A 22,702-nucleotide genomic window follows, 5' to 3' on the forward strand; every position below is an offset into this window, starting at 1 on the left:
ACGTTTATTCTTGTTTCTCTGTGAGTGAGCTCTAAAGTCTAGAGCCATTCTGTGCTGATTTATTTGACTTCATAATTTAAAATAAACATATTTAATTCACTTTGGATGCAGTTCATGCACAAAAATATCTACAAGGAGTGGCAAAATTAGCTGGCTCACCTCCAATGAAATATTAATCTTTAATGAATCTCTAAGAAGTTAATTGAAAGTCCTTCCCTTTTCGCCTTATAATTTTTTGTTTCTCCCTTGGTAAAGTTTCGATAATCCAAATTTCAATGTAAAACTTGAATACAATCAGAACAAAACCAAAAGTTGCTATACTTAAGAACACTCATGTATTCATCTGTTAAATTTGAGAGCAAAGGTCTTGTTACTCTCCACGATTGTTCACACTTCTCTAGTACTTTTATTTATCTCCCCTCGCCCTCATTTTAATGTTGCTTGTCGTTCATAGAATGACCAGTAACCTCTTGCTAAAACTTTTGAAACAAATTTCGTTAAAAAAGGCTCTTTGTTCATGGTGCTGAAGTACAATAATGATAAAGTATCATTGCTTGTGTGACGATGTGGACACTTATGATATGAATCACGACGTTTCGACTGCATGCTCCTAGTTTTCATCAGGCGATAAGTCGACTGGTTTCGGGTCTTGTTATAAAGCAGGATTTTCCGCTGTAATTGGTTGGTTTCCACAGCTGTGGTCGGTTCGTTTTAGCCTCTTCGTTCGTGAGTCGTTCCCTCGGCGGTCCGCTATCGCACGGCACTCCAGTCGGCTATGCTTTTTGATCGTGGGCATCCATGCTTCAGGAATTTCTATTCCATTGTCCTGGTTAATGTTTTCTGGGTGAAGTCTTATATGAGTAGCCTCTTTGATTTTTACCAGTGAGGATCACAATCAGTAAACTTAACCTCATTCCAATGCGGTTCGTGTCCGGTATTTTCCAAGCTTAGGCCAAAAGAAATTGGCAAAACTGACTTTAGCTAAAGCTGTCTGCCCTTGTTTCAAGTAAAAAATGATGCAAAATAATCTCAACATCTGTTTTGAACGCGAGATCGTTTTCTGAAAGGTCCAGAGAAGGATAATCCACGTGTATGTTTTGTCACTGGCAAACTGAATCAATTTATATTTCTATTGTTTACATCAACTTAATTCCAGTGTAAATTAAAACCGTCATCGTTAGTGAATTAACAAATTCAGCCAATCAATCAGACTCACTCAGTTATGATTACAATTTCTCTGAGCCACCCTTCATGGTTCTGTGAAGTTTTTTAAGACTGGCATCTTTCTTCATCCACACAGTCATCCCAACAAGAACTGTCCAAATTCGTTTTTGTTTCTTTTTTAGTCATACTTCCGTTCAATTTCCACCCATCCATGCTGTTAGAAAAATTAACAGCCGTACTTCAAGTCTGGCTCTAAGATGCAGCTAAATGCCATACTGTACATAAAGTTACAGAATAGAAATGCCGTTCAGAGATGCATACTCTACCAGAGGGATTTACCACTACAAGTGGTAAATTTATAGGAACGGATAAATGGAGGTCCCGTCTCATGCAGAGTTAGGGGTAGGAGACGTCAATTTCCCACTCCCGAGATTACTGTGTGATGGATGTCCTCCCCTGGGGTGGATGGTGGGTACAAAGGTCAATTGGGACGAAACTTCTGTTCCTTTCTCCTGCCATTCCCGTGGCGAATGAATTAAATTCTAAATTCTAAAATTCTAAATACAAGTAGTTTTGACGGGATACCCGTTTAAGCCTAATGAGATATGCTTGAAAAGATTTCATAGAAACAAAGTATTGATTTGCCTGTGAATGAGAATTTATGCTCATTACTCAACAAAGGCGTAGACCCGCTGAGTTTGAGTTTAAAGTGCACGAATTTCAAAGCCACACGTTTTTGGCGAGTGTTTCACTCGAAAACGTGACGTTTTCAAGTGAAACACTCGCCAAAAACGTGTCTTTGAAAAGATTGTCTTTGTGAGTTGACTGTCTTTGTGAGTTGACTGTCTTTGTGAGTTGACTGTCATTCTGAGTTGACTGTCTTTGTGAGTTGGTGCGAATGAGTGCTGAAAGACAATTTAAGAGTGAAGATATTTTTTCGTGGTTTTTGGGTGATTTTCGTATTCCATTTTCAGACATGACGATTTCGAGATGGCTGATCGTAGCTATGTGTTGGACGCGCGTCAAATGTGAAACTAGTAATAACCAAGCCCATTATAGAGAGTCCGTAGTTCAGAGCATCGTAGAGCGGAATCCGACTCGATGTTCGATTTTTTAAGGAAGACTCAGAATTTTTGCTTTGTCGTTTGTTCGTGACAAGAAAAGAAAACTTTGTAATATATATCATGTATATTTTTTTATTTTGTTTTCCAGGGACCCAGCATGGGAGTAAAGTTTCCCCCGGAGGCGTAGCATGAATGTGCTTGGAAATATAAAAAAAAATGCATCATTATGATAACTTAATTTTAATATACCAGCCAGTCTTCTCACAGACAAACCTTGTCGGTTATGCATCACAATAGAGCCTTACGGCAATAAAGGAATACTATTGAACCTGTAGGGCTACGAAGGTGAAGTTTCCATTAGCTACTTACAATACATCCTTGCCTCCATGAATTGTTTTCAGTTATGGATAATTTTTCTTTTCGTGGTTTTGGAGAGGCTTTCGTGGATTGTCTTCTCAAATATAGGTAGGAGGATCGTGATTTTATTTAACTACACAAGTTTTTATTTCCATATAGATAAAGTTAAGTCTACGATGACAACATACCGATCGAAAGATAAGTACAGGTTTTTAGTTTTTTGAGTTTCATGTTTCATGCTACCATTTGCGAATTATTTTGAATCTATTTTCACTAGCATACTGTTTTTTATCTTCCATCTGATCTCGAATGATAACTAGTAGTTTTTAATAAAAAAAGATTGAGTAAGGAGGCATTTCGAAAGCGAACCTTTAACTCAAATCATTATATATTCAATTTTATTTTATTTCTCTTTTTAGCCAGTTTTTACCAAATCATGATTGGGTGATTTTTTCTGAACTTTACAAAATCGGTGCACCGGCTAGATGTCAAAAACTGAAATTTGGGCTTTTAAACATTATTGTCTTGTTGTCAAGTAAAATCGAACCGTTTCTATTAATAAAGATACCATAAAAGAAATCATAGATTTTTCACGATTGTTTGAAATCAATAATTGATAGGTGTTCGGTGTTGTCAATTTGAAATAGTTCCATGCATAACAAAGGAGTTTCAAGAGCCACTTGCAAACAAGGCTCTCCTAAATCACGTGATCAGCACACCGAGAGCAAAGACAGCAGAAAGTTGTGAAATACAATGTTTCATGGAAGTCACTTGTGAATCATACAACTTTGGTCCAAACGAGGAGGGTGATCATGTGTGTGAGCTGAGTGATTCTGATGGTGTCAGAGATCCAGATGACTTGGTCACACGGCAGGACTTCCTCTATCACGCAACAAAGGTATCGTGGAGAGGGAGTGTGGAGAAAAGCATAACATGAATCTGTTGATTTTTTTTGCGACAAGAAATGGCTCAGAACCTCGCATATCTCAGAGAAGCCTCTTGACAACGATAGATTTCTCATTTAGTAGCTCAGTTTCGTTGTTATTTTACATCAACAGAGTTTCTCTAACTTTGTATTTCGTTGTTGCTTGCTTCAAGCTCCCGAAACATGATCACTATAGTGACTTGTGGTCATCATAAAGCGTTTGGAGAGGCGATTGGGCTAGGGTAGACGAAGCGTAAATTTAGCAGCTATGAAAGATATTGCTCTTATCCTACCAAGAGTTGCTTGCACGATAATATTTGGAAAATGTTCGACATTTAACTAGAAACATAAACCAAACAATAGAAAAGGCTATTTCCGTCTTTTCTGTCTTTGTTCCTTTATTTATATAAAAAAGTGTCCTCTGAACATTTTTTCGAAAAGGCCAATAATTTGGTTTTTTGCTTAATCTACGCATTATTTTATTTTTTATCCTATTAAAGAATTCATGTGCTACCGCTCAGTGTTCTCCAAACTCACGATGTTATTCAGATTTTGAACACGAAACTTATCTCTGCGTTTGTTCACCGGGATTTACTGGGGACAAGTGTGAAACAGGTGAGTGATAGAGATAAGTTTGGCATTGCCGATCACAGAATCCTGCGATCCTTTCTTTCTTTTCGAATAGTTTTTTGACGAGCTTTATAGCATCTACAATAAATGAATAATTCCCCCCATCGCCCCCGACTGAGAATATAACACGGAGAGCACTCAGTTGCTTCACAAATTACGCCTGATCTAAAATGGGTTGGAGGGGGAATATAAAAACTCAATTTCATTGACTCAACGGATCAGTAATGCTAGAGGTAGCTTTTAAAATATTTTGCAGACGTGGACGAGTGCACAGAAGGAAATCATATCTGTCATATGAACGCCTTATGCTACAATTCTGAAGGGTCGTATAGCTGCTGGTGCAAGGATGGATATAAAGGCGATGGGTTTCTATGCGAAGGTGAATAGTTTGTGAGTTTTGTTCCTGATGGACTATAAAGTAATCCTTCTTCTTATTATCTAGGTTTGGTGCCTAACACAAGGTCAAAGTTTTCAGCTCTATCGTTCATGAGTGGGATACAGCTAGCCGATTGACAAACTTTCTTGACTAAACCTACGCTGATAATTGATGGAGAAAATGCGGTAAGCCTCTCTTAGTTTTCGTTTGTCTGTATTTTGATAGGGCGAGAAAGCTGCACCGAACTTCTTCGAGATGGCTGGAATTCCAGTGGCGTATATACCATCAATCCTGTTGGCGGCAGTCCAATCCAAGTGTTTTGTGACATGAAAACGGACGGTGGAGGCTGGACCGTTTTTCAGAGACGTTTAGACGGCTCCGTAGACTTCTATCTTGGATGGGAATCCTACAAAAATGGCTTTGGAAATCTGAGTGGTGAGTTCTGGCTCGGAAACGACAACCTTCATCGCTTAACATCTGCTGATAAGGTCATTTTGAGAGTTGACCTAGAGGACTTTGAAGGGAACATTACCTACGCAAAGTACACGACTTTTATGGTGGCAGATGAACGTGATAAGTACCGGCTCAAGATTGGAGGATACAGTGGCACTGCTGGCGACTCTATGGGTACAGAACCACATCAAACACAGTAAGAAACTCTTAATTTCCAAGTCTAGTTCGAATTTACCTTTTAAAGGAACCTTAACGGCTTATCGGTGCTAGATTGGATTTGCAGCTGAAGAGCTTTTACATTCGCAAAATAATATAAAAAAAATCTCAGACGTTTTTGTTTAGTTTGGAAGTTCGCCATCTTACTGGTGTTCCTCTCCGTGTTAGGATCGAATCGTTCTGCATAATTAAATAAGACCAACAAAAACTGCAAAGTTGCCAGGTTGCTTCTCTCTCTCCCAGCGTTCTAGATGACTGTCTGGTTACAACTACCATTATCATGAGAGGAACCCCGATATCAATAAATAACAAACCCATTAACGCTTTCGTTATTGAAATTTGAAGGTACACAGTGGATAAAGGGACCATAGAACTTATACAACGCATGATAGAAATCTGGATGGATTAAACGAATCACTCTTTTTAAAATTTGAAATAAAATTTAAGAAATAGGTAACTATGAATAAAAAAGCAGTAACTCTTAAAAGAAAAATTATTCTCCTAATTCCCATTTCCCATTTCCCATTCTTCATTTCCTCGCCTTTAAGAACACCCTTTAAAAAATTCAGTCAACGGATAATTAAAAGAGACTTTCCTACGTCACAAAGAAACTAAACTGATCCACGTGCAATTGTAGACAATATTGGCTGGTGATACTTTGAAGCTGATGGCTAGCAGCGATCAAAATTTCAGTTAAAATGCTGATAACGGAGATGAGAAGTTGAATAAATCTGTTCTGGGTTGCGTAATAAAGGTGCTTTCTCCTCATTATAGATCGCCGTATGGGAAAAATACCGATGCTTCAGTTAATTACAACTGAGTGTTTACCGTTACTGACTTTATGCAATTTATCAGAGTAACTTAGCATACGTAGATTAAGAATATGGTACAAACAAGCTTACATAAGATGTCATTTCATTTCAGCAATATGCAATTTTCTACGAAAGACCAAGATAATGATCTTGGTCAACACGTGTCCAACTGCGCTGAAAACTACAAGGGAGCCTGGTGGTACAACGACTGCCATTCGTCCAATCTGAACGGATTGTATCTCAATGGTTCCCATGCCTCCCTTGCTGATGGAGTCAACTGGTACACTTTCAGGGGTTATAACTACTCACTAAAACGTACCGAGATGAAAATAAAAACGGTCGGACAATGAAAGGATTTGAACTTGAACTAGCGTCAAACCTGCGTCAGCACGTATTTATAGAGAAATAGAAATACTAATTGTATCAGAGAACAAAATCACAAAAGGGTCAGCTAGAAGTGCGCACACTTCGTTAAGAAGAAACATAATCGACTATTTGTTGTTCTATTAACGAACCCACCCCTAGCAAATTATCAATGTAAACTAATGGTAGAGGGTCTCGTATGTGTGTCCATTGGGAGACGTCTCTCGCAAAGATTCTAAAAAAAGTACTGAATGGCTAGGGCATACACAATAATAATAAAAAAAGTAGTCCAGATTAATTGTATTTCCAATTGAGGTTCTATGTATTCGGATTCAATTTTTCCAAGCCATTCATTTCAACTTTCAGCATGAAAAAGGAATCGAACTTCAGACCTTCGGATTTCGTGCTCCAACGCTCTACCACCGAGCCACAGAGACTCTATGGTACGTAAGCAAGGTCCATTATGAAGTTCATATATCACATGCTTCCTGCATACTGCTTGGATCGGCCTTTTACATAATGTTCCTTTAGATCTAAGAATTGCGGCGAGATTGCTGATGGCTTGCTAGATGTGCACGGCATACATATATCTAATGAAGAATTTACTAACATTTAAATTACAAAGAGAATGATTTTCCGTAAATCGTTGTTGAAGCACCTGCTTCAAAGCACAGGCTTAGAATGTTATGAATCAAATTGCACCTGGACATTCCACAGTGTCAGCCATGCGAGTGATAACACTATACTTTGATGTTTTATACTCGTGAAAGGTATATACAAATTGATGCAAGAATGTAGATAGATGTGACGTAAGAAAGATCTTCATTTGCGTGCTTAGAAAATTGTAGTTATGTTGGAGTAAAAAATTAAAAAAAAAAGAACTGAAAAACCTTACGAATGAAAAGAAATATTTAGTCTACTATCTCTGTTATTTTGAGACAGTAATTAGATTTTAAGGATTCCAGCTGGCAGAAACAAACAATTATCAGCACCTTGCCAAGTTCATTTTCTCATCAACTTACTATTTCAATTTAGAAACGAGCTTTGAAAAGAGATGTGACATACATATTCTTCTTTTAAATGCATTTGTTAGGGTTTATGTCGTGAGGGTGGCGTGTTTATAGAGCAACCTTACATTACACTCAAAAATTGAATGGTTTAAGTTCTTTATAGTTATGATTGGTGAACCAGCAGTTCATTATGAAAACCTTAACGATGAATAAATCCTGTGAGTCCACCCGGAATAAGAATAAGAGATTCAAAACGCAAAATTCGAGGGTTGTGTCAACATCGAACTAAGTCAAGTAAGCAAATCAACTTTATTTAAAGAGGGTGTGCACATAACAGCTTACGCTGACAAACCAGTGGCCCTCAAAACTAAGGATTAGTAAGTAAGACGTGCAAGTCTAGAATTAAAATTGGAACTAGCCTAACAAAGTAACTATTAAAAACAAATATAAATAGAGTATATAGAATAAAACATTGCAATGTAACCTCAAAAGAATCAATGTCTCTCTAAGAATCAATAAAATAATTTCTCAAATCATTTCTGAAAGAGGAAGTGCTGCGTTTTTTCTTAAGCTAATTTGGCAAACTTGACGCTACTAACTTGAAAAGAACTAAAAGAACACAAACTATGTTCTTGTTCTGGCTCTCAATCTCTTTGCCAGCAACGATGGTATTAGGACTTGTTCGGGTAAATACAAATGATTTATATGCCATAAACTTTGCAGTGGAGGTCAGAGGACATAAACTTATTGGAAGGGTTATTGAGGAGACAGAAGTGGATTCAGTAGATAAATGCCAGCTGCAATGTGTGGCTAAAAGCCGTTGCCTTTCTTACAACTTTGGACCAGCAGAAGACTGGAGGAGATTTAAATGTCAACTAAGCGACTCTGATCGATTTCTTGCAGTGGATAATTTTATTCAAGATGACGAATTTTTGTACTGGGGAATACAGGTATTACGTAACTTGGTACAATATCAAAGAAAACAATTGAAGAAAGAAAAGGTTTTAGCCATTATTTATTTCTCATAAACAGTCTCACCAGATTTGAAGTATATTTTACAAGTTTTGGTAGCCTTAGCACTCAACTTTCATTAAAAGACATGAACATATCAATATCAAAATATCTTAGCACCAAAGTCATATCTCCTGTAAGAAAAGCCTAACGGTACAATTTTCAGAGCCGCCTGAGTAATCAATATTTAATACTTGTTTCCTTACACAAAAGGTCTTTTGGATAGGAGAAAAGGACACTTTATTAGGCTGTCGATTTTTCAAATTTTATCTCGTTTGGTGTGAAACTTCATAGCTGTTACTATGTACCTTTAAGTTGGTTTTTTTTTTGACATAAAGAGGGAAAAATTACTGAATGAGGATTGGTTTGTGACCTTTCAGGGCGAAGTCACATGCAGTGTCAATTGAGGGGGATTTAACCCCAGGAGCTTGAACAATCTAACACACATTGATTGTTTGAATAATTCCACAGAAATCAAGTTAAATCAATCAGAATGTTTATTGGAAGAAGCGGCGAATAAAATAGATGACAAAATAGAGGTTGTAGTTGTCTGGTCCGAATTTGATCTTACTCCTGCGAATAGCAATCGATAGAAAGATAGCTTTAGGAACTTTCGACAGCGAGAGGACGACGGATCCCGTAACTCAACAGATAAAAAGTAATAGTGGCTGATTATAGCGATTTCAAAGGTTATGTAACGAAATTTGATTCCTGGCAATCATGGCGTGGATAATAAAGCTTAAAAGTAACAAAACTGATAACAAGTATTAACTAAACAACAAAAATGAAACGTGTTGCGCAAATAACATGGTTGAGACAAAGGGCATTTTTCATTGATTTTTACATCTGCCCTGGGAAAAATTACTCGAACTTTAGACGTTTTAACTTTGCCTCAAATTTTATAAACTCACTGACGGCGAACGTTTTGTTAGCAGGGCTGGTTTCATTGTTTTGGCGTTGTTGTGCAAAAATGTAATTTTATGGAGCTGATTTCTGCCTTTTACAGTTCGTTGAAGCTGCGTGAACTCTGAAATGACTTCTTAGAGCGTGTGTTTTGATCTTCTTCTTCCCTTTGTATTGATAACAAATAATCGGGTGTGTTTTCTACAACTTCTGAAAACACAAATAATTTTAACCTCTAATTTTATTCGACCCCATGGGATAGCCTACACAGATAGAGAGGTCGTGTGAGACGAGTGGTAATATTTGCGGCAAAAAAGGAATCTGCATCCCTGACGATCAAGGCGGCGGTAGCTTAAGATGCTACGGTAAGTATTCGTATTGTTTTGTTATGTAAAGAGTCGATAGAAACCACGATCTTAGGGACAATCTTTGAAAAGCTTTAAGTTGTAATTTGCGAATCCGGCGCCCTACCGTTGAGCAAGGTTTTCCTTTTTTTCTTTTTCGTGTTATTGCTTAACGTTTACTTGTTTGCACATCTAGCTGCTTTAAAGCCAGAAAGTTGCATCAAGATCCTTCAAAACGGTTGGAATTCCAGTCGCGTATACACCATCAATCCTGATGGTGACGGCCCAATCCAAGTGCTATGTGACATGACCACGGATGGTGGAGAATGGACCGGCTCCTTTGACTTCTATCTTGGATGGGATTCATATAAAAACGGCTTTGGAAATCTGAGTGGCGAGTTCTGGCTCGGAAGCGATAATCTTCATCGTTTAACGGCCGCTGATGACGTCATAATGAGAGTTGAGCTGGAAGACTGATGACACAGTCATCTACGCTGAGTACATGAATTTTAAGGTGACAAACGAGGCTGATAAGTATCGACTTTTGATTGGAGGATACAGTGGCACGGCTGGCGATTCTGGATCATTTGCATCACAATAAGAAACCCTCAGTTAATAAGTTTAGTTTAAATTTATTTTTAAAATTTAAATCATGATCCTCAAAGAGTGGATGTCATATGTATGGCTGGTGAGTCAATGGCATACCATAGATGACAACGGTGTTCGTGTTAACAAAGAAAGTATCCCTCACTAGCTGAGGAGAGCACGTTGTAATTAGCGGGTAGATCGTTAGTAAACTGACACCGAAGGAAACTTAAACACTTATCAGGCTTCGATTGTTTTAGCTGTGGTTTAACTCACCTCCTTCCCGAGGTAACCCCGTGGGTAATAACCGTGGGTTATTACCCACAGAATCGCTATGGATATGGTTATTACCCTGTGGGTAATAACCATATCCACAGCGATTTCGACAGCTATTAGCTGTGGTTACAGAGCTATTAGCTGTGGTTACACTAGACCTTTTGCCCACGAGAATGTGAGACCTTACCCACGGGAAGTCTGTGTTTTGTGTGTGACCTCTATTCCCGCAGTGAAACTGCCCATGGGAAATCGCTATGGATACATAAAAAAGAATAAAAGAATTACCCATGACGTTTCCCGAACCAAGTCGTAGGGTTTAGCAGTGGTTTATCTAACCACAAGAGTAGTTCAACCAGTCGGATGGAAGAAAATAGTAAATCCGGAAACCACAGCACATGCTGGGCATTTTTGTGGTGTTGCGCTGAAATCGCGGCAAATATCCTCGCAAGTACCAAATTCAAGACACGCGGCATCAAACATGGCCAACTTTCGAGGTTCACATTAAGTATGTTTCACTCGTCTTTGCACTGAATACTCCGATAAAAACCATAAGTTTCGCGGTTTGTGTTCTCCATGATGAATTAATTTCCCGCCAAACACTGCTAGGTCAAAAGTTGACCTCTGGTAATTTTTTGCGACGTAACCGGAGGATTAAACCTAACCGGAAACCCAAACCCATCTCAACCCAAGATTATTAACCACTGGGTTAACTCAGGAAAGAGGTGAGTGTAATCACAGCTATTGTGTACCTGAAGAGATTTTACGTTCGCACAAAAAGTCATGTTTATTTTGGAAGTTTCATGTCTCCCATTTAATTTCCAGACAATTTCGAAAATTGCAACTACAACTACGTGCCGGGGATTTACGCCCTACAAAAAACTGCACGGCTTTCAGGTTATCTCTCTCTCTATCTCCGCTGTATTTGGTTTCCTTTTTGCTGCGCCTATCATCATGAGAAAAACTCTAGTTTCCTTGAATTGTCAAGAAAAAGATGTTATGTTGTGAAATTTCAAGATATTTCTATTGAAACAGAAGCCATACGGCTGTTTAAAATTTGACGTTTAAACGAATGGGTTTTATATAGCCGTTTGAAAGCTGAAATACAAAAATAACAAAATAAAGACTCTATTACAATGCGAGCTGATTTTGAAAATACAATAGACTGAGAAACAAAAAAGATTATTAAAATAGGGAGTAGAGTCCTATATTGTCTATTTGTGTTTCTTACTGGGTCCATATCGCTCCTGTCTCAATGAAAATTCCTCCAAGTAACTCTATTACAATAAGGTGCATAGATTTTGAACAAAAATTTCCCTACATACGTATGGTGCAGAGATGCTTACACGAAAATTTGTTTCATTTCAGTAACATGCCCTTTTCTAAAAAAGATCAAGACAAGGATCTTCTTAACTTGGTGAGCTGCGCCCAACCTTACAATGGAGCCTGGTGGTACGCTAAGCGCCATTACTCCAATCTGAACGGATTGTATCTCAACAGCTCCCATGCCTCTTATGCTAATGAAGTCAACTGGTACACTTTCAGGGGCCATCATTGCTAACTAAAACGCACTGTGATGAGAGTAAGAACGGAGGCATAGGATGCTGTCTACGTTAGAGGGAACGGCAAGGAAATGATTTGAACGTCAACTGCACTAGGCCTACCTCAGTAAGCAAATCAATTGAACTTTTCTTCAGCTGATAACCTTCAATACAATTCATACCGACAAACCAGTAAAAGAAGAGTAGCCTTATGTTAACGTTCTCAAGTTTATGCATAAAAACCGCCTGCAACATGAATTACTTCACTGAACTGTCTGAAATTTGTTTTGTTTTTGTTTTTTTAACGACAACGAAGACTTATGAAATGTAAGTGTTGAAAGTAAGTTTTAGTGGGATGGACTGATTCATTGTTCGCGTAACCATAAGAATAATCAAACAACAAACATATGAAATATATATATATGAACTGCGGTTATGAAACGTATATGTGCACGATCCTTCGCAGTAAAGCACTATTTAAGCAATAGTGAAAATCAGACCTGAAAAAAATTCAGGCCTGTACGGGATTCGAACCACTGACCTCTGCGATACTAGTGCAGCGCTCTACCAATTGAGCTAACAAGCCAACTGGGAGCAGGCCATCAAATTAATTCGACATAAACCCTTAGATGATAAATCAAACAACAAACATATGAAATACATATATATGAACTGCGGTTATGAAACGTATATGTGCACGATCCTTCGCAGTAAAGCGCTATTTAAGCAATAGTGAAAATCAGACCTGAAAAAAGTTCAGGCCTGTACGGGATTCGAACCACTGACCTCTGCGTACAGGCCTGAATTTTTTTCAGGCCTGTACGCAATTTTTTTCAGTTGGCTTGTTAGCTCAATTGGTAGAGCGCTGCACTAGTATCGCAGAGGTCAGTGGTTCGAATCCCATACAGGCCTGAACTTTTTTCAGGTCTGATTTTCACTATTGCTTAAATAGTGCTTTACTGCGAAGGATCGTGCACATATACGTTTCATAACCGCAGTTCATATATATGTATTTCATATGTTTGTTGTTTGATTTATCATCTACGGGTTTATGTCGAATTAATTTGATGGCCTGCTCGCAGTTGGCTTGTTAGCTCAATTGTTAGAGCGCTGCACTAGTATCGCAGAGGTCAGTGGTTCGAATCCCGTACAGGCCTGAATTTTTTTCAGGTCTGATTTTCACTATTGCTTAAATAGTGCTTTACTGCGAAGGATCGTGCACATATACATAAGAATAATGTTAAAAAGAAGGCTTAAAACTGTAACTTAAATTATCATCTAAGATTTGGCAACCAGGATTCTCTATGCATCATTTGCACTGATGTAATGACATTATCTGGAGGTATTGTGAAGTATTGAAGACGAGAGGTCCACTTGCCACAAATCCCAGGTATATGAAAATTAGTGACGAATTTCTTTCCTCCCGTCAGGCTAAGCGAATTTTCTGAGTTTCGTTTCTCCACATTGTCCGTTCAGTCAATCAGTTCACAATCAGGTTATTAACATTCTTCAAACTTGTTGATTATAAAGCATAGGAAACCTCGATTAAAACTCCAGGAATTGGTTAACTCCGAATCTGATAAGGAAGTGAAAGCGTTCCGAAACACCTTGTTGTGTATTAGGGTTCAATATATACTACTATAGAGTAATGCGTGCACAGATCAAGTGCTCTGCACAATTGCTTTTTTAGAATACTGATGAACTTAATATACAATGATAAATATATAAATAGTCAAGTGACTGCGGTTAAGGTGTGCTAACCAATAGAATTCAGATTATGTAATATCATCGGTGGTCCATCGGTTTCGATGATGACGTCTATGTGCGTGGCTGGGTTCGTTGATGACTGAGGAGTCCAAGGCGGGAACGGCAAACACGTCCGCAGTGGGAGAAGGGAAACTGGCCTGGAGGTTTGGGTGTCTCTGCTGCTGCCTTCCTTTTAGCGCGAGCCTCAGTGACATTGGCTCGCCGGTGTGCTTCGAAGGCTTTTGTTGATTCGCATGTCATGCACGCCATCCAGTGCGATCCTGGGCACACTCCTCAAGCTGCTTTGTTGCGATGCCAGTGTAGGCGATGTTGGCCTTGATGCAGTCTTTAAAGCGCTTCAGTGGCCTGCCTTGCTTTCTCTTTCCCTTACTGAACATTCCGTAGAGGAGTTGCTTTGGGATTCTGTCACTGTCCATTAGGATGATATGCCCCGTCCATCTGAGCTGGGCTTTGAGAATCATAGCCTCAATGCTGGTGGTTTCTGCACGGTCCAAGACCTCAAGGTTTGTGATCATGTCCTGCCATTTGATGCCCAGGATTGAGCGCAAGCTCCGCATGTGGAAGCGCTCCAGCAGTTTGATGTGTCTTCTGTATAGGGTCCAGGTCTCACAACCATAGAGGAGACTGGTGAGGACAACTGTCTTGTAGATCCTGAGCTTAGTAAACTGCTGGATGTTGTGTTGGTCGCAGTCTGCCCAGGGATTGGCTTGCCTTACAGATCCTGGCGTTAATCTCTTTGTCAAGGGAGCCGTCGCTGAAAATGACACTGCCGAGGTATTTGAATTCCTCTACAGTCCTCAGTTCTGTTCCCTCGATAGAGATAGATGGGCGGTGGTCTGTTGTGAGAGGACTGGGCTGGAACAGCACTTCTGTTTTTCCCAGGCTAATGGTGAGGCCAAATAGGCGGGATGCCTCAGCACACTTTTCGACAGTGAGCTGGAGGGTGGATTCTGTATGAGCCATGAGGGCACAGTCGTCGGCAAAGAGGGCCTCTAGGATCAGTTTCTCAATTGTCTTGGTTTTAGCATTGAGGCGTCGAAGGTCAAAGAGAGATCCGTCCAGTCTGTACCTTATATATACTCCGTCCTCGATGTCTCTGACAGCATGAATGAGAACGCAGACGAAGAAGAGGTTAAACACTACCATAGAAGAGGTTAAACAGTACCATAGTTATGTAATAACTATGGTGTATATCCGATGGGAACAAACACCACGCGCCTCAAACAGGTATAGGGTGATGCTTTGTTTTTGTTTTGTTTTTGTTTGTTTTGTTTTCTGTATTATCCATTTCAATAAATGGCTGCTGTGTTCAGCCATTGTAGCCACCATTAATCAGACTAGCTCACTAAAAAAGGATGTACTTACGTAACGCTCCTTTTAGCCTCTATGACAACAATTGCTATAAACAGAGACGCTCGAATGATAACAGTAAACTTTGAGGCCGTTAACCTTTTTAGAGATTTAAGAGGAAAATAGAAGAGGATTTATTGAATTATCTTCGACTGCAAAGTGCTGAAAAAAGTTTATGTCTGTCGAACAACTTTGAATGCTGTAACGGCAAGAAATTGTATAAAACTTCAACTGAGCGAATCTGATCGATTTGATAGGCTGAACAATTTTGATAAAAATAACGGATTTCTTACCGTCGAATAAAAATAAAATTTGAGATAATTTGTTTAATAAAAAATATTTGTATTAAAGAATCAATGAAATTTTGTTGAACGCGTTTTCTTGTCAAGAAAGCTGACATGTTCATCATTTCCGTTTACCTTCCGAGTTTAATCTATAAAAATTCTAAAACTTCAAATAAAACTAAAAGCTCTATTATTTGAAGGGTAAATTTAGTCAGGACCGAGATCTTACCCTACTCGTAATTTAATTGGTTTATGGAAGCACCAATTTCGATTCACAAAACTATCAATACTTGATGAGTAAGAACACAATTGTTTTATTGCAGATATTAAATAATCTGTGAAAAAACATTTGTCTTCATCATGTTGCACTTTTATAGCCCTCTGATGTATTTCGTTAAATCAGTTCACCTTTCATTCCTTTCTAATATTCTTATTAATAAGATCCAGATATTTTCATTATTAGTCGTGAGTGTTTTTTTTTTGCTTAGCCAAAACAGGTAATTCTTTGTGGCAAACACCACGTACTTTCTTACATGAACCAAGCTTAGGCTAAAAGAAATTGGCCAAAAGTGACTTTCACTGAAGTTGTCTGACTTTGTTTCAACTATATGATGAAAAAATTCTCAACATTTGTTCTGAATGCGACATCATTTTCTGATGGGTCCACAGAAGGATAATGGGGATTTTCTAGTCGTTTTTGTAGACAAAGTAATCCCTAAATTCGCTTTAAAAATATAAGAATTGTGCAAAGGTAACAAGGCATAACGTATATGTTTTGTCACTGGCAAACTCAGTTTGTTTATATCTGTTGTTTACATCGCCTCTCAGCCATTGTGAGTAGAACCCTTCATCGTGGGTGATGTTAAAAAATCCAGCAAATCGATTAGATTTACCTAGTTATCACCAGAATTTCTCTCAGCCACCCTTCATGCTTCTGCTTTATCGCTATTCCGATCCAGACATTTACACTTCTGTTTCTCTCATCAGTCTTTCGTCCAACTTTCGCCCACCTATACTGTCAGCAAAATTGACAGCTTTTATGTCTGGTTCTAAAATGTGGCTAATGCCTTATATGAGTTTACAAACAAGAAATGCAGTCCAGAGATGCATCTTCTGCCACAGGGACTTACCACCACAAGTACTTTTGACGGGATACCCGTTTAAGTTAGGTATGCTTGAAAATATCTCATCAAAACAAAGTATTGATTTGATTTGTTAATGCGAATGAATGCACATTACTCACCAAAAGCGTAGGCCCGCTGAGTTTAAACTGCACGAATTTCAAAGCTACGTTTTTGAGTGAAACACTCGCCAAAAACATGTCTTTGAAGGGAATGTCTCTGCGAGTTAACTGTCTTTGGGAGTTGGTGCGAATAAGTGCTGAAAGAGAATTTAAGAATGAAGACATCCTTCTCGTGGCTTTGAATGGTTTTCCGAAGTTCATCTTCAGACATGACGATTTCGAGATGGCTGACCTTAGTATGACACGTGTCAGATGTTAAACTAATAAAAATCTAGCCCACTATGGAGAGTCTGTGGTTCAGAGAATCGAAGTGCAGAATTCGATTGGAGGTTCGATTTTCTTCATGGAGGACTCAAAATTGTTGCTTTGCGAGAGTTTTCTCCTTTATTTTGTTTCCAGGGACCCAAAGTATGGGAGAGAAGAACCCCATTGGGACGTAGAGGTCATCAAATATTAAACAGCATGAATATGCTTGGCAACAAAAAAGAGAACGCATTATTATCCTAAATGTTCTATATGTGTTTAGTGAAATTAATATATCAGCCAGTCTTATCACAGACGAAGCTTGTCGCTTTTGCATCACAATAGAGCCTTACCACAGTAAAGGAATAATTATTGAGCCTGTTGGGCTGCAAAGGGAAGATTTCCTGTAGCTGCTTGCAACATATCGTTGTCTCAATGAATTGTTTTCAGTTATGGATAATTTATCTTTCCCTGATTTTGGAGATGCTTTCGTGGAATATCCTCTCAAAAACAGGTAGGGGATTATGATTTTATTTTTCTACACAACTTCTTATTTCCATAAAGACCAAGTTAAGTCCACGATGACAACTTACCGGTCGAAATTTAAGTACAGATGTTTAGTTTTTGGGTTTCATGCAAATGATGGCTACCGTCTGCAAATTATTGAAAATCTATTTTACCAAGTATACTGTTTTTCGTCACCTATCTAATTTCTCATGATAACTATTACTTTTTTTTTTTTATAAAAAAAAAGATGTAATAAGCGAATCTATGGAAAGCGAAGCCCTGAAATTATGTTTTAATTTTAATTTCAATTCCAAATTATGATTACGTGATTCACAAAGTCGGTGCAGCAGATGTCAAGAACTGAAATTTGGGCTTTTAAACATTATTGTCTCGCTGTAAAATAAAATTGAAATGTTTTCATTCATAAAAAAGCGATAAAATAAATGAGACAGTTGGCGACTCATAGAAATCAATAATTGATAGTTGTTCGGTCTTGTGATTTTTAAATAGTTCCATGCATAACAAAGGAGTTTCAAGAGCCAGTTACAAACAAGGCTCTTTTAAATCACGTGATCAGCACACCGAGAGCAAAGACAGCAATGAGTTGTGAGATACAATGTTTCATTGAAGTCACGTGTGTATCATACAACTTTGGTCGAAACGAGGATGGTGATAACGTGTGTGAGCTGAGTGATTCTGATGGTGTCAGAGAACCAGACGACTTGGTCACACGGCAGGACTTCCTCTATCGCGCGACAAAGGTATCATGGATAGGGAGAGGGAGTGTGGAGAAAAGAATAACACGAATATGTAGAATTACTTTTGATACAGACTGAATTTGCTCATTTTTGAGACACGAAATGTTGGCTTAAGACCTCTCAAAGCTTGGAAAAACGATGGATTTTACAGATGTTAGCTTAGTACGTTTTTATTCTACATCTAGAAAAGTTCTCAAACTTTGTATTTCGTTGTCACTTGCTTCGAGTCTGTCAACACGGTAAATACAATAATATACAGTGACTTATAGCGCTTGGAGAGGCGATTGGGCTAGATGTGAGAGATATTTCTAACATTCTTAATCTGCTGAGGGTTGCGTCTTCAACAACTAACTAGAAACCAAAGCCAATCAATAGAGAAGGTTACTTCCATCTTTTCTGCCTTTGTTTTCTTTATTCACATAAAGAAGTGTTCGTCTTCTCAACATCTTTCGAAGAAGCCAACAACTTTTTTTTTTCAAGTTGTCTAGTCTATGCATGACTTTCTTTTAAACCTTATTAAAGAATCCATGTGCTACCGCTCAGTGTCCTCCGAATTCGCGATGTTATTCAGATTTTGAACACGAAACTCATCTCTGCGTTTGTTCACCGGGATTCACTGGAGACAAGTGTAAAACAGGTGAGTGAGAGAGATTAGTTTGACATTTCCAATTACATAATACTCTGATCCTTTCCTCTTTTAGTTTTCGAAGAGAGTTTCTTTTCGAGGAGATTTATAGCATTTTGAGTGAATGAGTAAGGCATCGAAAACACTCAGTTTTTCCAGAAATCACCCTTGATCAAACACGGGTTGGAGGGGGAATATCAAAAGTTAATTAATTTAATTGACTAAACAGATCAGATATCCTGGAGATAGCTTTAAAAATATTTTGCAGACGTAGACGAGTGCTCAGAAGGAATTCATGCTTGTCACGTGAACGCCTTATGCAACAATTCTGAAGGGTCATACAGGTGCTGGTGCAAGGATGGATATAAAGGCGATGGGTATCTATGTGAAGGTGAATATTAAGTTTTGTTCCAGTTGGAGTATAAAGCAGTCTCTACTCTAGTAAGGAGAGATTCTATTTTGATTAAGGCAGCTACAGTGAGGTAGAGGAGCCCTGAGATCCTATCTAGAAGTGCTACTCTTTTTTAAGAATGGTTCTGCGAGACAACTTGAAGCCTAGAAGCTAAGCGCGTTTAACATTACCTTGCATTTGAAGCTGGCTTCCTGAATGTCTGAGGTTTCTTAGCCCAAGGCACTGACGCGTGGGTATAAGGTTTGTTCAATTTGCCTATAGGCTCCTATTTCGTGAACTGGTTTCGCACTTAAAACAAGTTGTTTAGCTCGGTCTTTTATGAATAGGGTTCAGTTTCCGATTCACAAACTTACTTCGCTTTGTATCTTTTTTCTAAGAAAAATAACCTCAACCTGAATGATGCTATTATGAATGGAAAACGGCAAATAATAAAACCTAGGTTACCAAAATGATGAGGAAAGTGGTATCGTTTGTCTGTTTCTTTTTAATTTTTTTTCCTACTATTCTACAATTATAGAACGAAAAAGCTGCGCCGAACTGCTTCGAGATGGTTGGAATTCCAATGGCGTATACACTATCAATCCAGATGGTGGCAAGTCAGTTCAAGTGTTGTGTGACATGACCACGGACGGTGGAGGTTGGACAGTTTTTCAGAGACGCTTGGACGGTTCTGTTGACTTCTTTCTTGAATCGGAATCTTATAAACACGGCTTTGGGGATCTTAATGGAGAGTTCTGGCTTGGAAACGACAATCTATATCATATGACAGCCGCTGATGATGTCATATTAAGAGTTGACCTGGAAGACTTTGAAGGGAACATCACCTACGCTGCGTACTCGACTTTTAAGGTGGTAGACAAGGCTGACAAGTACCGGCTTTTGATTGGAGGATACACCGGTACTGCTGGGGACTCTATGACTGAAGGAGAACCGCTAAGGTATGTGAAGTCGGTAACACAAAGTGCACTGGAATACTTAGTATCCCAATTCGGTGTTTGCCATCGATTACTGACTGACTTATTGATCAAACCCTAACCCTATGGATATGACCATTTTATAAACTGGTGGACTAGTTGTTTAAATGATGAGATTATTAATACAACAGTAATGGACTTAATGATAAGAAAATAATTGAAATATATTAACAAAGTTGAAATAGTAAATTGGCCACTGTTACGATTCCGAGAACACCTTCGCGACGTGGAGAGGAATGACAAGAACACATCGAAACCAGTCACTAGACATTTTAATTTACCTAACCATTCTAACAACATATGGCAATCTGCGGTCTTTCCTTACACTTAGATAGCAAGGAAAGCCGTAAAACTCTTAAACAAAAGCTCATCTTTCAAACCGGCAGTCTAAATCCCACAGGTATCAACGAAAGCTTTTCATTCCACTAATTTATTCGTGTTTTTCTCGCTGCCATGTTCCCACCAATAACGTAGCACCATTTTCTGCCTTTAAAAGCACACACAACCCACAATTCCTCTATTCGCTCCGACGAAGGGCTAACGTTCGAAACGTCAGCTTTTATAATCGTAACGGTGGCCAATTTAGCATTTCAACTTTGTTGATATATTCAAATTATTTCGTTACCCCCACCGACGCAACCGCAAACAGTTTCTTTAGAAACTATCAGCCTTTATTAATGATAAGGAGACTGACTGAATAAATTTTTGATTGACTGATTGATTGAGTTATGAATTTACTCATTGCCTAACTGACTGATTGACTGATTGACTGATTGACTGATTGACTGATTGACTGACTGACTGACTGACTGATTGACTGAATGACTGACTGACTGATTGACTGATTGACTGATTGACTAATTGACTGATTAACTGATTGACTGATTGATTGATTGATTGATTGACTGATTGACTGGTTGACTGATTGGCTGATTGGCTGATTGGCTGATTGGCTGATTGGCTAATTGACTGATTGATTGATTGATTGATTATAGTAATATGTCGTTTACGACGAAAGATATGGACAACGACCTGAGCGGTGACAACTGTGCACTTTTGTTCAAAGGTGCTTGGTGGTACAACAATTGTCATCATTCTAACCTCAACGGCTTGTATCATGGAGGCCCATTCAGTGATTCGCCTGCAGATGGTGTTTCTTGGAATTCCTTCAGAGGATATATGTATTCACTGAAACGTACCGAGATGAAGATGCGACCTTCAAATTGGAAATGACTAAATGGTGCTGAAAACTGTGGTCAATAGTTTCATGATCGATTACCACTTTTGTGATTAACATTTATTTAAGCTAACAGTTGTAGGTCTTGAAAATATTTAGTTTAGTCCATTTGTTTTCCCAATCAGTAAGTTTGGCTGATTTAAAGCAGTCAGTTTTTTTCCAAATTTTCCACATCTCTCTGAATTAATGGCGTTAGTGGATCCGACTACTTCTTTGAAAAGAAATAACTCGCGTGTTTGTTTCGTCGTGATAATTTATGTTAAGTAAGAACCCCAAGAGATAGACTCTGAAGCTGCAACTTCGATTCAACATCAAGATTTACAACCAGGATTCTACATACACGATTTGCAATGGGTATTTACATTGACTAATTACACTCGTGAGTATAGTGGAGTGTAAAGACGAATGTAAGCAAGTCAAGCGAAATTTTTCTTGGTTATTCTAAGTTCAGTTGCTACATATAGATCCCTGGTATAAGAAAATTAGTCTTGTTTCTCTGCCTTCCTACTATACAAGCGAGTTTATTTTCCCTACATAGTTCATTTGGTCTAGCAGTTAAGAAAAGTTATCGCCCAACCAAGTGTGAATTTACCTCCCAGTCGAAAATAAACGCTACAGTAGTGAAAAAGTATAAATTTCTCGCCTCAGTTCTTTTCAGTTTGTTCTTCATTACTTTCTGACTGAAAGGAAAAGAAATAAAACTTGAAAGGAGCGCCTAAAACTATTAATACTTAATCAGTTATAACACTATCCTTGTACAAGATTCAGTCATTAAAAATTCTGGAAAACGAAACCTTCATCTGAGTCATGTTTTACCCACCTCAGGTACCTTTCCGTTGTATTTCGTTTATTCGCATTTTATATTTTTATTTTCATTGAAATTTCGCAAAAGGGCGCGATGGTACCGCTTTACGCAGACTTTTTTGTCTCTGATGATTGTCTTTTCACGCAATTATTCGCCTTTTAACGAAAATGAATGCCTATCTTCTCGTAATGAACAGCAAAAGGTGTAGTGTAGAAGTATAAATTCTTCGCCACAGTTCCTTTCAGTTTGTTCTTGCTTACTTTTCTGACTGAAAGGAACAGCTATAAATTTTGTACACGGGCACCTCAAAACTATCAATACTTAATGAGTTGACACAATTCTTCTTCAAGATTCAGTTATTTAATTAAAACTCTGGTCAACGAAACCTATATCTCCATCTTGTTATAGATTAGATAGCTTTCCGTTGTATTTGGTTTATTTTACGTTTCATATTTTCTAGTCTTCTTGGA

The 22,702-nt window shown here is 38.4% G+C and overlaps 4 protein-coding genes and 1 pseudogene across 4 annotated transcripts; 3 read left to right on the top strand and 2 right to left on the bottom strand.

Moving 5' to 3' along the window:
* The first annotated feature begins 1,477 nt into the window (after positions 1–1,477).
* LOC148743127 (microfibril-associated glycoprotein 4-like) lies at positions 1,478–7,906 on the top strand. Its single transcript, XM_088750037.1, has 6 exons — positions 1,478–1,514; positions 3,206–3,483; positions 4,011–4,125; positions 4,397–4,519; positions 4,742–5,165; positions 6,110–7,906. The coding sequence occupies exons 1-6, from the start codon at positions 1,478–1,480 to the stop codon at positions 6,345–6,347; spliced, it is 1,215 nt and encodes a 404-aa protein (XP_088606163.1). The 3' UTR covers positions 6,348–7,906.
* Positions 7,907–7,996: 90 nt separating this feature from the next.
* Positions 7,997–10,229, top strand: LOC148743128 (uncharacterized; annotated as a pseudogene).
* A 3,801-nt stretch (positions 10,230–14,030) lies between these two features.
* Positions 14,031–14,351, bottom strand: LOC148743129 (uncharacterized). The gene has a single exon (XM_088750062.1). It carries the CDS (start codon positions 14,349–14,351, stop codon positions 14,031–14,033), a length of 321 nt encoding a protein of 106 aa, XP_088606188.1.
* Positions 14,352–14,451: 100 nt separating this feature from the next.
* LOC148743130 (uncharacterized) lies at positions 14,452–14,940 on the bottom strand. Its single transcript, XM_088750075.1, has one exon. The coding sequence runs from the start codon at positions 14,938–14,940 to the stop codon at positions 14,452–14,454; it is 489 nt and encodes a 162-aa protein (XP_088606201.1).
* A 2,206-nt stretch (positions 14,941–17,146) lies between these two features.
* Positions 17,147–22,213, top strand: LOC148743131 (microfibril-associated glycoprotein 4-like). The gene is made up of 6 exons (XM_088762850.1): positions 17,147–17,428; positions 17,932–18,182; positions 18,702–18,816; positions 19,073–19,195; positions 19,734–20,154; positions 21,186–22,213. The coding sequence occupies exons 1-6, from the start codon at positions 17,350–17,352 to the stop codon at positions 21,421–21,423; spliced, it is 1,227 nt and encodes a 408-aa protein (XP_088618976.1). The 5' UTR covers positions 17,147–17,349; the 3' UTR covers positions 21,424–22,213.
* The last annotated feature ends 489 nt before the right edge of the window (positions 22,214–22,702 follow it).

Source organism: Stylophora pistillata, chromosome 1 (genome assembly GCF_964205215.1).
Source record: "Stylophora pistillata chromosome 1, jaStyPist1.2, whole genome shotgun sequence".
NCBI lineage: Eukaryota > Metazoa > Cnidaria > Anthozoa > Scleractinia > Pocilloporidae > Stylophora > Stylophora pistillata.